This window comes from Castor canadensis, chromosome 17 (genome assembly GCF_047511655.1).
Source record: "Castor canadensis chromosome 17, mCasCan1.hap1v2, whole genome shotgun sequence".
NCBI classification, from domain to species: domain Eukaryota; kingdom Metazoa; phylum Chordata; class Mammalia; order Rodentia; family Castoridae; genus Castor; species Castor canadensis.
The window spans coordinates 50,996,756-51,009,410 of record NC_133402.1 but is presented as its reverse complement, the minus strand read 5'-3'; the positions used below and the strand labels follow the sequence as shown (position 1 = coordinate 51,009,410).

General features: G+C 42.8%; 1 protein-coding gene across 10 annotated transcripts in view; it reads right to left on the bottom strand.

Annotated features, from left to right (window-relative positions):
- Dock3 (dedicator of cytokinesis 3) overlaps positions 1-12,655 on the bottom strand; it is a 561,871-nt gene that overhangs the window by 30,982 nt on the left and 518,234 nt on the right. For 9 of the 10 annotated variants that reach the window (XM_074059333.1, XM_074059340.1, XM_074059334.1 and 6 more), the window contains 7 exons: positions 11,352-11,378; positions 11,128-11,223; positions 9,728-9,788; positions 9,117-9,210; positions 6,390-6,538; positions 1,674-1,760; positions 258-362 (listed from right to left, as the gene is read on the bottom strand). In XM_074059333.1, the coding sequence (XP_073915434.1) occupies positions 258-362; positions 1,674-1,760; positions 6,390-6,538; positions 9,117-9,210; positions 9,728-9,788; positions 11,128-11,223; positions 11,352-11,378 (619 nt within the window). The remainder of the gene's footprint in view (positions 1-257; positions 363-1,673; positions 1,761-6,389; positions 6,539-9,116; positions 9,211-9,727; positions 9,789-11,127; positions 11,224-11,351; positions 11,379-12,655) is intronic. The other variant, XM_074059335.1, reaches the window with a different exon arrangement.

Below are 12,655 nucleotides of genomic sequence, written 5' to 3'. Positions count from 1 at the left end.
GTCACTTCCTGAAGGAAATTGGTTCATTTGGTAAGAGAATTACCCTACCTTCTTGGTAGCTACAATGATACAGCAGACTAAAACAGAATTAAAGGTGGCAGCCAGTCTAGTTAAACAATGCCAAATGCATTCTGTTGACTAATCAGTCTTTTGGAAAAATGTGTTCAGTAAAACAGGCTAAAAGAAAAAGAAACTAAAAGTTTTAAGTGAATTATATGTATAACATATAAGTCCTTGTAACCACCTGACAGACTCACCCGAAGGAAGAAAGGAAACTTCCTGCCATAGAAGCCGACCCGGAAGAACTCAGGCTCTAGGCGTTGCTGCTCTATAATGTTGTCATAGTAGCTGGCCTCCATTTTCTGTGAACAAGAAAGGTGACTGCCTTCAGGTTGGCTTGACTGTAATTGGTATCCAAAGCAAGTTCTCCTAGGCCCAAATGGACACTGTCTTCTGGAAAGAGATCATGGCAATTCCATCCAGATAAGAAGAAAGTGGGCCCCTAGCCCTGACCAGTTCTCTCTAAGGAACTGAATCACAGAAGATGCAGATCCTTCTTCACAGCCATCTGATGGTGGGATGGGGACAGATCTGCCCACTAAAGCCCTATGCAGCTGTTCTTAATGTCCTCTCAGGGCATAGGCACAGACTCATGGAGACCTGGGTTTCTTGCACTTGAGAGGCACATATTTAACATTAACTTTTTATGTCCATGTATTTCTAGTTTTGACTGACACTATACCATTTGACCCCTGACTGGGATTACTTGTAGCTGGCTACCAACATTTTTCAGTACCATTTCACATCAGTACAATTGTATCCACTCTTGTTCATCTGACTAAAGATGCTAACCACAGTGAATAAGGCTCAGCTGTTAGCACCACTGGTACTGGTTTCAATTTAGCAGTTTTAAACTTTAAAAGTTAACTAATATTACTGGTAAGATTTTTCAGTCTGGCTGACCTGGATTCATATTTAGAAAAAGCTGGCTGAAACTTTGGGAAAATAGTTCTAATGAATTCAGCCTAGCAGGAAGCAGTGGCCTTCAAATATCAGTTAAGAAACTACTTGTAAGGAGCCATGCCCTAGCCCCAATCTGGACAAGGGGATGGAGAAGAATTAATTAGTCACAGAATGAGGATGCAGGGGATAGTTGGCTGAGACTGCTACTCTCTTTTTGCTGATGAAACCAGTGGGGTTATGATTCAGAAGTTAGCACCAGCAATCCAGAAAAATTTCATATAGACCTATGAAGTCTACAAGGTATTTGACTTAACTTTTGAATATTATGCTTCAAAGAAAGGAGGAAAGACAAATTACTTAAAAGTACAACTCAAGGTGGGGAAAGATCTTATAATGAAGTCTTTAGCTGAAGCATCCTTGCACAAAACCATTTCAAGAAAAGCTTCTTCAGGACACTGGGATGCCTTTTTCCTGAATATCCCATCCTATTATGCTTGTGCTAGGCTTCTCCCCTCCCTGAACAACAGTGGCCCTTGGCTTCCAGATCATAAAATCATTTGTCAGGTGTTTGTTTTGGTTTCCCAGTCAGACTGCAAGTACCTTGAGGGTAGGAATATTGGCATCTATAGTCCATGGCACTAACCCAAAGGCTGTATGTCTCACTCAGAAATTTTGGTCAGGGCTGGGGTGGAGGAAGGGGCAAAGCTCACCCGAATCCAGCTGAGGCTCTGATAATCATAGAGGTTCTCATACTGACATGCCAGCTCCCTGCATAGTGGGATTCCAAATTCCCAGCTCTGCATCAGAAATAAGAATAGGTCTTTAGCACTTCAGGCATCCTCAGGGTTGCCTAAGCCCCCATTGAACACATCAGAAAATTTAACAGAAGGCCTCCTGCTAATTCCATCTCATGTATCACAGGGAACATATACTTCAAAACCAATTTATGGACTATGACACACAGCACTGTGGCTTTCTAGCTCAAGCACAGGTTTCTGGTATCTGCTTAGGCCTTTCTGACTACCTTTTTAAGAACAGGTACATTTCGGGTGTGTTATTTTTTAAAAATTACTTACTTTTTGTTGGATTAGTCTTGATTAGTTGACAAACTGCACTAGGACAGATACTTTGCTTATTTACTTTATGCTCAGACTCTAGAACAATGCTAGGTATGGCAGGTAATCAGTATTTATTTAATGAATTAATAAGGGGAGCAATGATCTTTAAATTAGCATCATTTAAATTCAGAAATGAGTATGGAAATCATGAAGAAAGGAGCTACCAAGGACTTGGTAGTATGCCTGACAACTTCCTTTATGACTAGAACTTAAATTAGGCTTCAGATGATCATTGCCTAGCCAAATCTCAGGCTATTTTGCGACGTGGCTCCCATTATAGAAAAAGGCCCATAAAATAGGTGCCTGAGGGAGACTGCATTGGAATTTATTAAGACAACATTGTCCATTTCCTCCTTTTTTGATGATGCTAAGTTCTAATTTCAGGTCTCTGTGCATGTAGGAAAGTACTCTACTACTGAACTATATCTCTATCTTCCTTCCTTCTTAATATAATATTTTTTCTCTCTTGGTTAAATTGGGAATCATCAGTTTACTTAATATTTTACCCAGGATCTTCTCCCCAACTTCTAAATACACATTAAATTTTATTTTAGGAAATGTCACATATATGTAAAAGTAGAGGGCATAGAAGAATGAACCCCTAGGTAGCCATCATCCAGTCTCAGTAATGACCAACTCAAGACCAATCATGCAGCATTCATACCCTATCCATTTATTCCTCCCATGGTTTCTGAAGCAAATCTCAAATATATAATTCTACCAATAAACACTGCAGTATGATCCTTAATAAGGACTATTTAAAAATATTATTTGAAATAATATCAGGGAGAAAGAAAACACTTTCCTTTGAGATTGTATTTTTATAAAAGAGCATATTATTTTGATATTGGAGAAATCAATGCCATATGGACTGAAATTGTAGGACCAATTAAAAAGGCAAATAAACCAAAGGGATTTTTTTTAAGTACACTTTGGTTCTTTGCCCCAATATAATGCCACCTCCTCAGTAGGCCAGGAAACATCTTGTACTACAGTATCACAGCATTAAAGGGAGCACATGTTAGTCCTCCCTCAAATTCCAAGTTCTGCTTGGATAAGATGCAGCCAAGGAACCATAACATGACTAGCCATGGGGGTGGCTAAGCAGATGAACAGTGTACAGACTTTTGGCCAGCCTGTCAAGAGCCACCATGGGGGATGTCTCACTTAGGTGATGAGGATCCCACCTGGGGCTAAAGGCACTCTGCCTGTTGACAGAAGTTCCCAATAAAACAGGTCTTCTCTACTGGATCAATGTTCACCTGTTTTGTTGATATCTCTGCCCTAATTTGTAACCCTGCTGTTCTAAGGCACTTCCCTCTCTCAATGTCTTTAGTGTGGCAAGACCAAGTGTTTTAAAGACACTCTGCCAGCCTTGAGGGGTGTATTAGAACACTGGTGGATGTGAGGACTTTGAGAATTGTCTCTGGACACAGGTAGGGAATGCTTTGCAGGTGTAATGCATCCTCAACTACATCTTTTCCCTTGGCTTCTCTCTCTCTCTCTCTCTCTCTCTCTCTCGGCAATACTGGAACTTGAACTCAGGCATTTTACTACTTGAGTCACTCTGCCAGCCCTAGTTTCTCTCCTTTACGCAGGAGGAAAAGCTTTAACTCCTTATCAGTGCCTGAAATCCAATCACTTCTACCAGCTCTGGCAAATGTGTGTTTTAACACATCTTTGTCATCCCCTCTCAGAAATGGCACAAAAACTGCACTGAACTAGGACTCTGTTTAGTCCAAAAACATGAGAACGGAAAGGCTTCAGTCTCATTCTGGTAGTTTACTTCTGTTTACACATATCAGAAGTAACAGTCATTCCTTCAGAGGAGTGCGGGCCATAAGTGAACACTCAAGCAGGACAGCCCCTGTCCTTCTGCAGAGATACCTGGCCTAAGGCCTGATGATCTGTATGCTAGATGAACAGGGGCCAGAGGCCTCTGCCCGGATTCTTCTCTTCTTTGTTCTCTCTGCCTGGGGATGAAGAACAAGCCCCCATCTTCACACCTCCTCTTCCTTCTCTCAACTTTCACTCTGCCAAGCCCTGTCTCTGAAGTTTCCCTCTCTCCTTGTCTGGCACAGGAGAGCTAATCCTCTGTGGAGCATCAAGGACCTGGGGCAGGTTCCTAGGTTAACTATCCCACTCATGGAGAGAATGTTCAGAAGAGGTCATGGCTATGAGTCTCTTGGGTACCCAGGAAATAAACATGGGACCCAAGGACTCCTATGCCTATTTAAGGCTTATTTAAGGCAGACAGCAGAAATACTGGGAGTGTGTGGAAGAAAAGTCAGGAGGGGCCTGGTTTATGGGGCAGGGTATACTGGCAGTGCTAAAGGCTAGACCTCTTTTTATCTATCCTTCCTTCTGGGTCTCTTCCTTTTCTCCTCTCCTTCAGTTGCCAAGATGGATTTTCTCCTGATGCCAAACATCTCTGCCCCACAAAAACTGTTTTTTTTTCTGTAGTAGGTTTTGCTTTTCATTAAACAACAACAACAACAACAACAACAACAAAACCCTGAATAGCCTTACTTCCTGATTCCATCAGGAGCTGAGGCATAGGAACACAGAAGGTGTTCCTTCTGGACCTTCTGGATAAACCTAAGAGAGTAGACCTGATAAATGCACCTTGGAGGATGAGCTCATCAAAGGGCTCATTGAGCAACCTGCAGCTGAGGTAGAGTTGCTGAAAGATATCAGAGAAGGTAGCCTGTGAAGCCTACTGGTCCTTCTCCCCTTCTTGCCCATCTAAAATACTATCAGATTTTACACTCTATTCCCTAGTCCATGTCAAGGCTTAATCCTGATTTCCTATGTACTACTATAATGTGGGATAAAGAGGAGGTCATTTCTGCTCACATTGTCCCACCAGTAAACTCAATCAGATCAGGATTACTCTCTACTCTGCTCTTTCTGTCCCTGGAAAGATAGAGAACTTAATACTAAAGCCACTCATGCACATTAATAACATGTTTATGTCCTTCTCTCTGGGTGGGGAGGGCATGTTGGGCCTATGGGTAGTGGCATCTCCAGGTCGACTGATGCCAGGAAGACAGGCCTAAAACCATGCTAGTGAGGGTTCCTAAGTCAGGCCCTGGACCAGCAGAGGAGGAGCTCTGGGTCAATATTGAGTGGCTGAGAGCAGATCAAGGGTCTTCCTTCTGGGTTAGGTTACATGAGAGCTTCTGTGGTTTTGGAAAGGTTCTTGCTTCACTAGAGCATCTTCTGCATAGGTGAATGTTCTCTGTTTTCTGAGTGAAAATTTCTGAGAAATACAAAAGTTCCTCTTGTCATGTAAAAAGGGAGAATGTGTTCTGATTTATGGGTAAAAGACTAAGTAATGTTTAAATCTTTCTTATTGATGATGAAAAAACTCATTTCAAAACACCAGTTTCTGAAAATATCACAAAGAAACCCCTTTTATACAATTAATATATGCTAATAAAAAGAAAAATAAATAAAATACCAGTTTCTATTTGTTTGAGTCAGGGGTTCAGCCACTACAGTTTTGTGAGTAATCCTATTTTAAAATGTGTTCAAAGATGATAAAGATGATTAATGAGACAACAGCCTTTTTTTTTTTTTTGTGGTACTGGGGTTTGAACTTGGCCTCACACTTGCTAAGCAGGTACTCTACAACTTGAGCCATGCCCCAACCCCTGAGAGAACAGCTTTAATAAGTTAGATATCCCCAGCCTTCCCAGTGCATGGGTCACATACAATAGTAGGGTGCTCAGAGGGTCCCAGGAGGAGCTCTCTCAGAGGTCAAGAGGTCCTAAGGAAGCCTTAGCAAGTACTTCCCACAGAAGTGAGCTTGATTTAGAATAACCACAACATGAGAGAAGCCCAGGCTAGGCTGTAGATAGGAGAAATCCAAAACAAGAATCTGTATCAGTAAGAGGCAGTGTAGTCCTCCTTTGGCTAGGATTACAATCCATTTTTACCACTTACATTTTCTATAGCAGTAGATTAGAAAGTCACATTAATTAAGTTAATCAAATACAGACAGGGCCCAGAAGCCCCTGCTATAGGAACATAAGCATTTATCATTTATAGATATGCAAAGCTGTCATGTGGGGTTTTCTCTTACTCCTCTAATCTTTAATCAGCTTCCAAGCCACAGAATTAAGCTGTTTTTTTTTAACACCCAGGCAAAATTATGCTGCCTCCAAATCTGATGCTTATACATGGGTACCTACTCACTCAATGCCCAACACACCACCTTTTGCAGCTGCTGCCAACCCTACAGTGTCAAGATGTCTTGTGGCACAGCAAAAACTGAAGGGTGAAAGGCTTGCCTATTATACCTACCTTGCCTTTGTTGAAGTAGTGAATGATCTTCCGGCACAGTCCCTCTTTCCGCTGCCACTCTGTCTGAGATGGGTAGTGCAGGAACTCCCGTAATGGCCGGTCTTCCCACTGAAGCAGCTCACAGTAAAGGAGCAGGGTAAAAGCAGCCTCTGTGGGGATAGGTAGCATGGAGGCCCAGGGCTTCCTTTCAAGGGTCCAAAAGCAGCCTGGTGCCAGGGGTCCATGCTGAGCAGGATATAAGGGCAAGGCATACACAGCCCAGGTCAGGGACACTGGATACTAAAGGTGAGACAGTAGGGTTGCCCAGCAAGCCAGTAACAATTGTCCACAGCATGAAGAGTCACAGATCCTGGCAGATACCTTCATCTCAGGGCCTGGTCACCTGTTCTGATTCCAGATAAAGACTAAAGAATGGCTTAACTACATAACGGTTTGTGTACAGGTTGTCTCCTTTTGAGAGACACTGACTCTTCAGAGAGAGCTCTTGCATTACTTTTTGCTCAATTTTCTCTAGCTTCCTTTCCAATATTCTCAGAACTGGCCCTCATGGGTGAGCACCAACCAAGCCTTCCTTTAGCTCCCCCCCCCAATACCACCCTCAATGCTTTGAGCTCTATTTTCTGTCCTTAGCACTGTCCTGGAACAACCCTTTCCCCTCATTTCTACTGTTTCTAAAAGGACCAAACAGGAGTGTGAATAGTAGCAACAATGTGATGGGCCTGGAGCCTGGAGCCAGAGGCTCCATTTCTGGAGAAACCTAAGTTGATACTGGACTCAGAGTGAAGGCCTGGCAATATCTTACTTTACATGTGAAACAATTAGTGAAGGTTTTATAAAAACACAGCAGCTTGTTATCTAAATTCTAAGAGATGAGTCACATTGAATTACTGCCATCTCTCAGGGTTCTCGTTACTATTCTATTTGCTAATTTTTAGTGGGCATTTCTTATTGGCATGTTAATTCGTTCTAGCTCTGCCTTGTTTTCAAAACCATACTTAAAAATGCTTTCAATGATTATGAAGAATCTCATTTCTAATTATTTTGTGACCCACTTCCAGTTTTAGCCAGATCTAGTTGTCTGTGACCACTCTCTAGATCCCTTCTCATTCTTGCCCAGGGATACACACACTTCTTCACTGGGTCTAGGAAGCCTTTTCTCTTTGGGGGCAAAATAGTCTTCTTTCTGTGGCACTCAGGGTCTCCTTTTGGATCTCAGGAAACCATGATAAATCTTTTTACCCTGTTTATATTATTTTTAGATTTCATTTCTGGAACTATCAAAAGCAAGGCTTAGCACCCTTCTCTGTTCAGATCCTTGATTCAGCTTCTAGGAGTTTAGAAAATACCTGCTATGACACATGGAATTTATCAAAACCTTTTTCTTTTATTGCCCTCTCACAGAGCTGTTGGATCATGGGTGGAAGTGGATGACAAATTCAGCCATGTCATGTCATTTCACTTCATTTTTTTAAAGACAGGATCTTGCTATGTAGTCCAGGCTGACCTCAAACTTGTGATTCTGCTGACTCAGCCTTCAGAGTACAGCCCAGTCATTTTAGATACACTTCTTGGCAAGATGTGCTATCAGAAAAAGATGTGCTACCTATACTGAATCCTCTCTAACATCTAGCAATAAGGAAGGAGGGTTCATTGTTTTTATAAATCCATCTAATTCTAGTAACATGTGCAGACAATAGCACAAATTTCCTCATCTATCATACAAATTCAAGTCCTATAGCCTAAGTGCTAGGACAGAGCTTGGTTTCCACAGTGGAAAAAAAATGGCTATTTTGGGAAAATAATGGGACCAGACAGAACACAAGTACATGTACACATTCCTGATTCAGAGTGACTCTTGGTTAAAAAAAGGTATGACAGGAACCTTTTTTTTTTTGTGGTACTGGGGCTTGAACTCAGAGCCTACACCTTGAGTCACTCCACCAGCCCTTTTTTTGTGATGGGTTTTTTTGAGATAGGGTCTTGCAAACTATTTGCCTGGGCTGGCTTCGAACTGTGATCCTCCTGATCTCTGCTTCCTGAGTAGCTAGGATTACAGGTGTGAGCCACCAGCGCCTGGCCATGACAGGCACTTTGGACTGAATTGTAGACATAAAGAAAGAGCCCCCATCTGGCCTGTCAAGAAGTCATTTGAGATGGGGGTATGGCTCAAGTGGTAGAGCACCTGCTTAGCAAGCAAAAGACCACAAAGAAAGAGTATTTTCCAAGGAGTCAGGCCAATACTTCCATGTGCTCCACTGGGCACTTAATGTGGGGCTGCTGTGCAGTAGCTGGAGAGAACTTAAGTCCAAGGCAGATACGCCAGGGAGTTCTGAAGTTCCAGGATTAGGAGATATTCCTTTGTTATAGTCTTGCTTAGCTCCAGCTTTTGTAGGGCCTAACAAAGGCTCTGTCCATGAGGAGTGACACTGAACTCAGGATGCTCTGAATCTGGTGTACCAAAATTTGGTGCACCCTTGAGTCTTCAGAGTGGTGGATAGGAGGGAAGGAGACTGAATAGCCTCCTTCATTGATGAATGCCATTGAACTAGGTCTGCTTGCTTTTTCTTCACCAGGTGCTACAAAGGAGTTGAGGGAAAGGAATGCCTGTCATATCTCCACCACTACTGAGATATGACAGGCACTAGCCTGGAGCCTTTCTCTGTTAGCTGTGCCTATCTACCAGTCTGTCCTTGAGAACAGGCATGGCTCTCCCCCTTCCCCACTCACCTGTGTAGTTTTCAGCCTGTAAGTGCATGTCACAAAGCTTATGGATGTATCGGATATACATTTCTTCTTTGTTAATCTCAGATTTGTAAAAGTTCTGTGTGAGACATAAATACACACACTGTGAGAGTGTCTGCCACCTGGGGAGGCCATAACTGAGCTCCAGCCAACCAGCCAAAGTACTGGCTGTGCTGGACAGGATGGGGAGGGCATATCCTGGAAGCAGAGAGCACCAGAAAAAGAAAGGACCAGCCAGAAGGCACAATTTCTAGGGGGATAGAACCACTGAAAGGTCTATGGGAGTCCTGAGTGGAATGAAAGAAGAACTGTACCAGAGAAGATTGGGGATCAAGGGAGACTGTGAATCAGGGTATATCAGGGTAACCAAGAGGTCAGGCTAGAACTCTGTCCAAAGAAAAGCTCATTTCATTCCTTCTGCAAATGGGAATGCATCTGATAAGGTTCAGGACTCCAAGATTCCAGGAACAAAGTTAAGTCTTGACTCAAATTTTTAGGTCATGTAGCCATGTACTGTAGAAAGGACAAACCAATCACGGTGCAGGATGGAAACTATCTCATCAGGCAGACAGAAGGAAGAGCCTATGTCCTCTTACCATGAGGTTAACAGTGCAGCCTATCTTCTTGTTCTCGGTTTCCTCTCCTTTCATGCAGTCCCTGGGAGGGAGAACACAGAGGAGTGTACATAATATGAAGTGGTGAGCCTGAGGCAAAACACAGAACTGCAGTATCACTGGGGCATTAGTATGACAAAAATTCAGATCAGGATACCCTCAACAGAAAGTGCTTCCATGGTTAAGGGCCGTATTGTGAGCTCCCTCTAAGTTTTGTACCCACTCCTGGTGCTCAAAGATCTCTGTTCTACCAAGCTCCTTGTTATAGTGGCAGAATGCAGAGACCAGGGGCTACATCAGGGTATTACATGACACATACTAATGTTCTTAGCACAGAGGGACATGTCAGTAAAGCGGAAGGCCAAATCCAAGTTCCTCAAAAAGCACAGAGTTCTTCATAAAGGGCAAGTTTCATTTTGTGGGAAAGTGTTGAACAGAAGATAAGACTCTTTACTCAAGGACCGAGCTTTACTCAAGGACTATTGCTTTGGAGCTGTGTTTAAACTCTTTATTGTTCCTACCTAGTACTCATCACCTTCTTTTTGGCTCCTAAAACACACCCTTAGCCATCATCTGAACTTTTCAGCCTGAATAACTGAGGCTGCAGTGGTCATTTCATTGTTACTTTTGGATGAATTCAAAGACCATGATATGACTAGAAAGGCAGGGTTTCATGTAAAAAATTCTAATTCCACATGAACTCTCAGACTGAACATAATATTGAACTCTGAGCTCACAGACTGTTTCCTCTAATCTATTCACAAGTGGGATCAGGGGGCAGAAGTAAACTTTAAGCAAGGAATGTAGGCATGAAAAAAAGGAGTGTCCCAGTATCTGAAAAAGAACATGAAAGTCCTTCTTGGTCACATATTTTGGTACTAGGTGATATTTCCTTGCTTATCTTATGGCTCTGATGAAGGCCTGCACTAAGGGACTACAGAAGTTCCCTGCCTTGCTCTGGAGGTAGTTTTTCTTTCTTGCTATGCCCATTCCTCTGAGTCTTGACCTTTCTGGATAGAAGACCAGAGGGCTGCATGTCCCTGGGATGCCTCATGAATACCCACATCTTGCGGGGATCCCAGGAAGCCCTAGCCTACTCCTGAGAAAAGGTGTGCTATTCCTGGTCATCAGCGTATTCTTAATGACTGGTGATGGTACCCAGCACCAGAATAGTCTTCCCCATGAAGGGCACATGATCTCATTATGTAGTTCAGGCTGGCCTTGAACTTGTGATCTTCCTGCCTCAGCCTTCTCCATGATGGGATTAGAGGCATGTGCCATGCCTGGCTCTCACATGGTCTTAGTTTTAAGGTCAAGGGAATACCTTTGCAGGAGAGAGAATTCTAGTAGATAAGAGGCTGGATAGGTGATTGAGAAAATACCTGTAGTCAAGAAGGCGTTCCATGAGGCGAGTGACTGAGGTAACAAAGGAAATGCCAGTCTCACGCCATGTTTCCTGTTCAACCTTCTCCAGCAGGCTATTGGTGCAGGAATAGAGGAAGCAAACAAAATTCATGAGCCTTCTTTAGGCACAAGAGCAAGGTCTAAGAGCCCTTGGCGGCTGTGATGAATCTGAGACAGCAGACTTACCACACTGCAGTCTTACCTGGGGTAGGGCCCAAACAGCTGGGTTCTACTCCATGCAGCAGAAAGTAAAGACAAGGAGGTTACTGGAGTGGCAGCAATAAAAATGTCTCCCATTTCCCTATACATGATCCTAAGGACACCACTGAGGTGGAAGTAAAGGAGGGGCTCAAAGGCCCCTTAGGCATATACTCAGGCCTATTCTCAAGGAGCAGCTGAGAAAGATAAGAGACCATGGAGGGATATGTCTGGCTTTGCCAATTGGATGACTGCCTCTATTGCCCAGAATGAGCCTCATCAAACATACAAACCAACTTCTTCATATGAATCAAAGGAAGGTTATCTACCAGCCTCCATGGCTCAGTATAAGCTGAGAGCAAGTCCAGGAGCCACACTCAGTCATCCTCACTGTCTGAGGATGTTAACAAAAAAAGTGTGCCAGAGTCACTAACTCAATGCCCAGCTCATATTAATTATTAATTTACAGTCCCATGTTCCTGTAATCTTAGGGTAGACTCTGCGGGGATTCTCCAAAATGCCTAGCTTTTGAGATCTTCTGACATCTCACAGGTCTGTCTGTTCTAGAGGATGATTACCTGAACTTTTTCTGCTTCCTCCAGTAATGATATCAGGTGTAGGTCTTTCACCACACAACTCTATTCCTAATTCCTTTGCATGTTGTTTCTTGGTCTCTAAAGTTGTAAGAGTCATCTGGAGTGATTAGCCCAACTGGCAGCCAGCACTGGGGAGTCAAAACCATAGCCTGGCTGTTGTTAATGCTTCTGTTATAACAACTGTCTCCCTACACAGAGCATTTGCCTGGGCCAAGGTATCAGAGAAAGGGAGGGTTTCCCTTGTGATCCATGTTGCTGGAGAGAGAAAGCAAGATCACAACTCTGGTCTCTGAGTTGTGTGGATAATGTCATTGCAGTAGCATTTCTCAAACTGTTGTATAGAACTCTGCTGTCCTGGATGACAAGGTAAGGTGTTCTGTGAGTACACAAGCCTGGGAAATGCTGAGTATATCCTTATTTTGAAGATTTTTATACCCTTTTGTACATTAAAGGCTTTGAGAAATCCTTCAATACAAAGACTTGATAAATTTTAACTGAATCTTTTAAAATTAATGAGCTTATGATTAAGTTTTTTTTCAGCAGATCTACAAACATCTTCCCAAAATGCAAATTAGGAAATGCTGCTCCATGTTGTTAGTGGCTCTCAGTTCTCAGTCTGAATATAGTAGGATTTACAAATGTTATTTGGTCAATTAATTAGTAATTTTTTTAAAGCTATTTTTCCCTTTGCATTAAAGAAATTTGCTAGTGG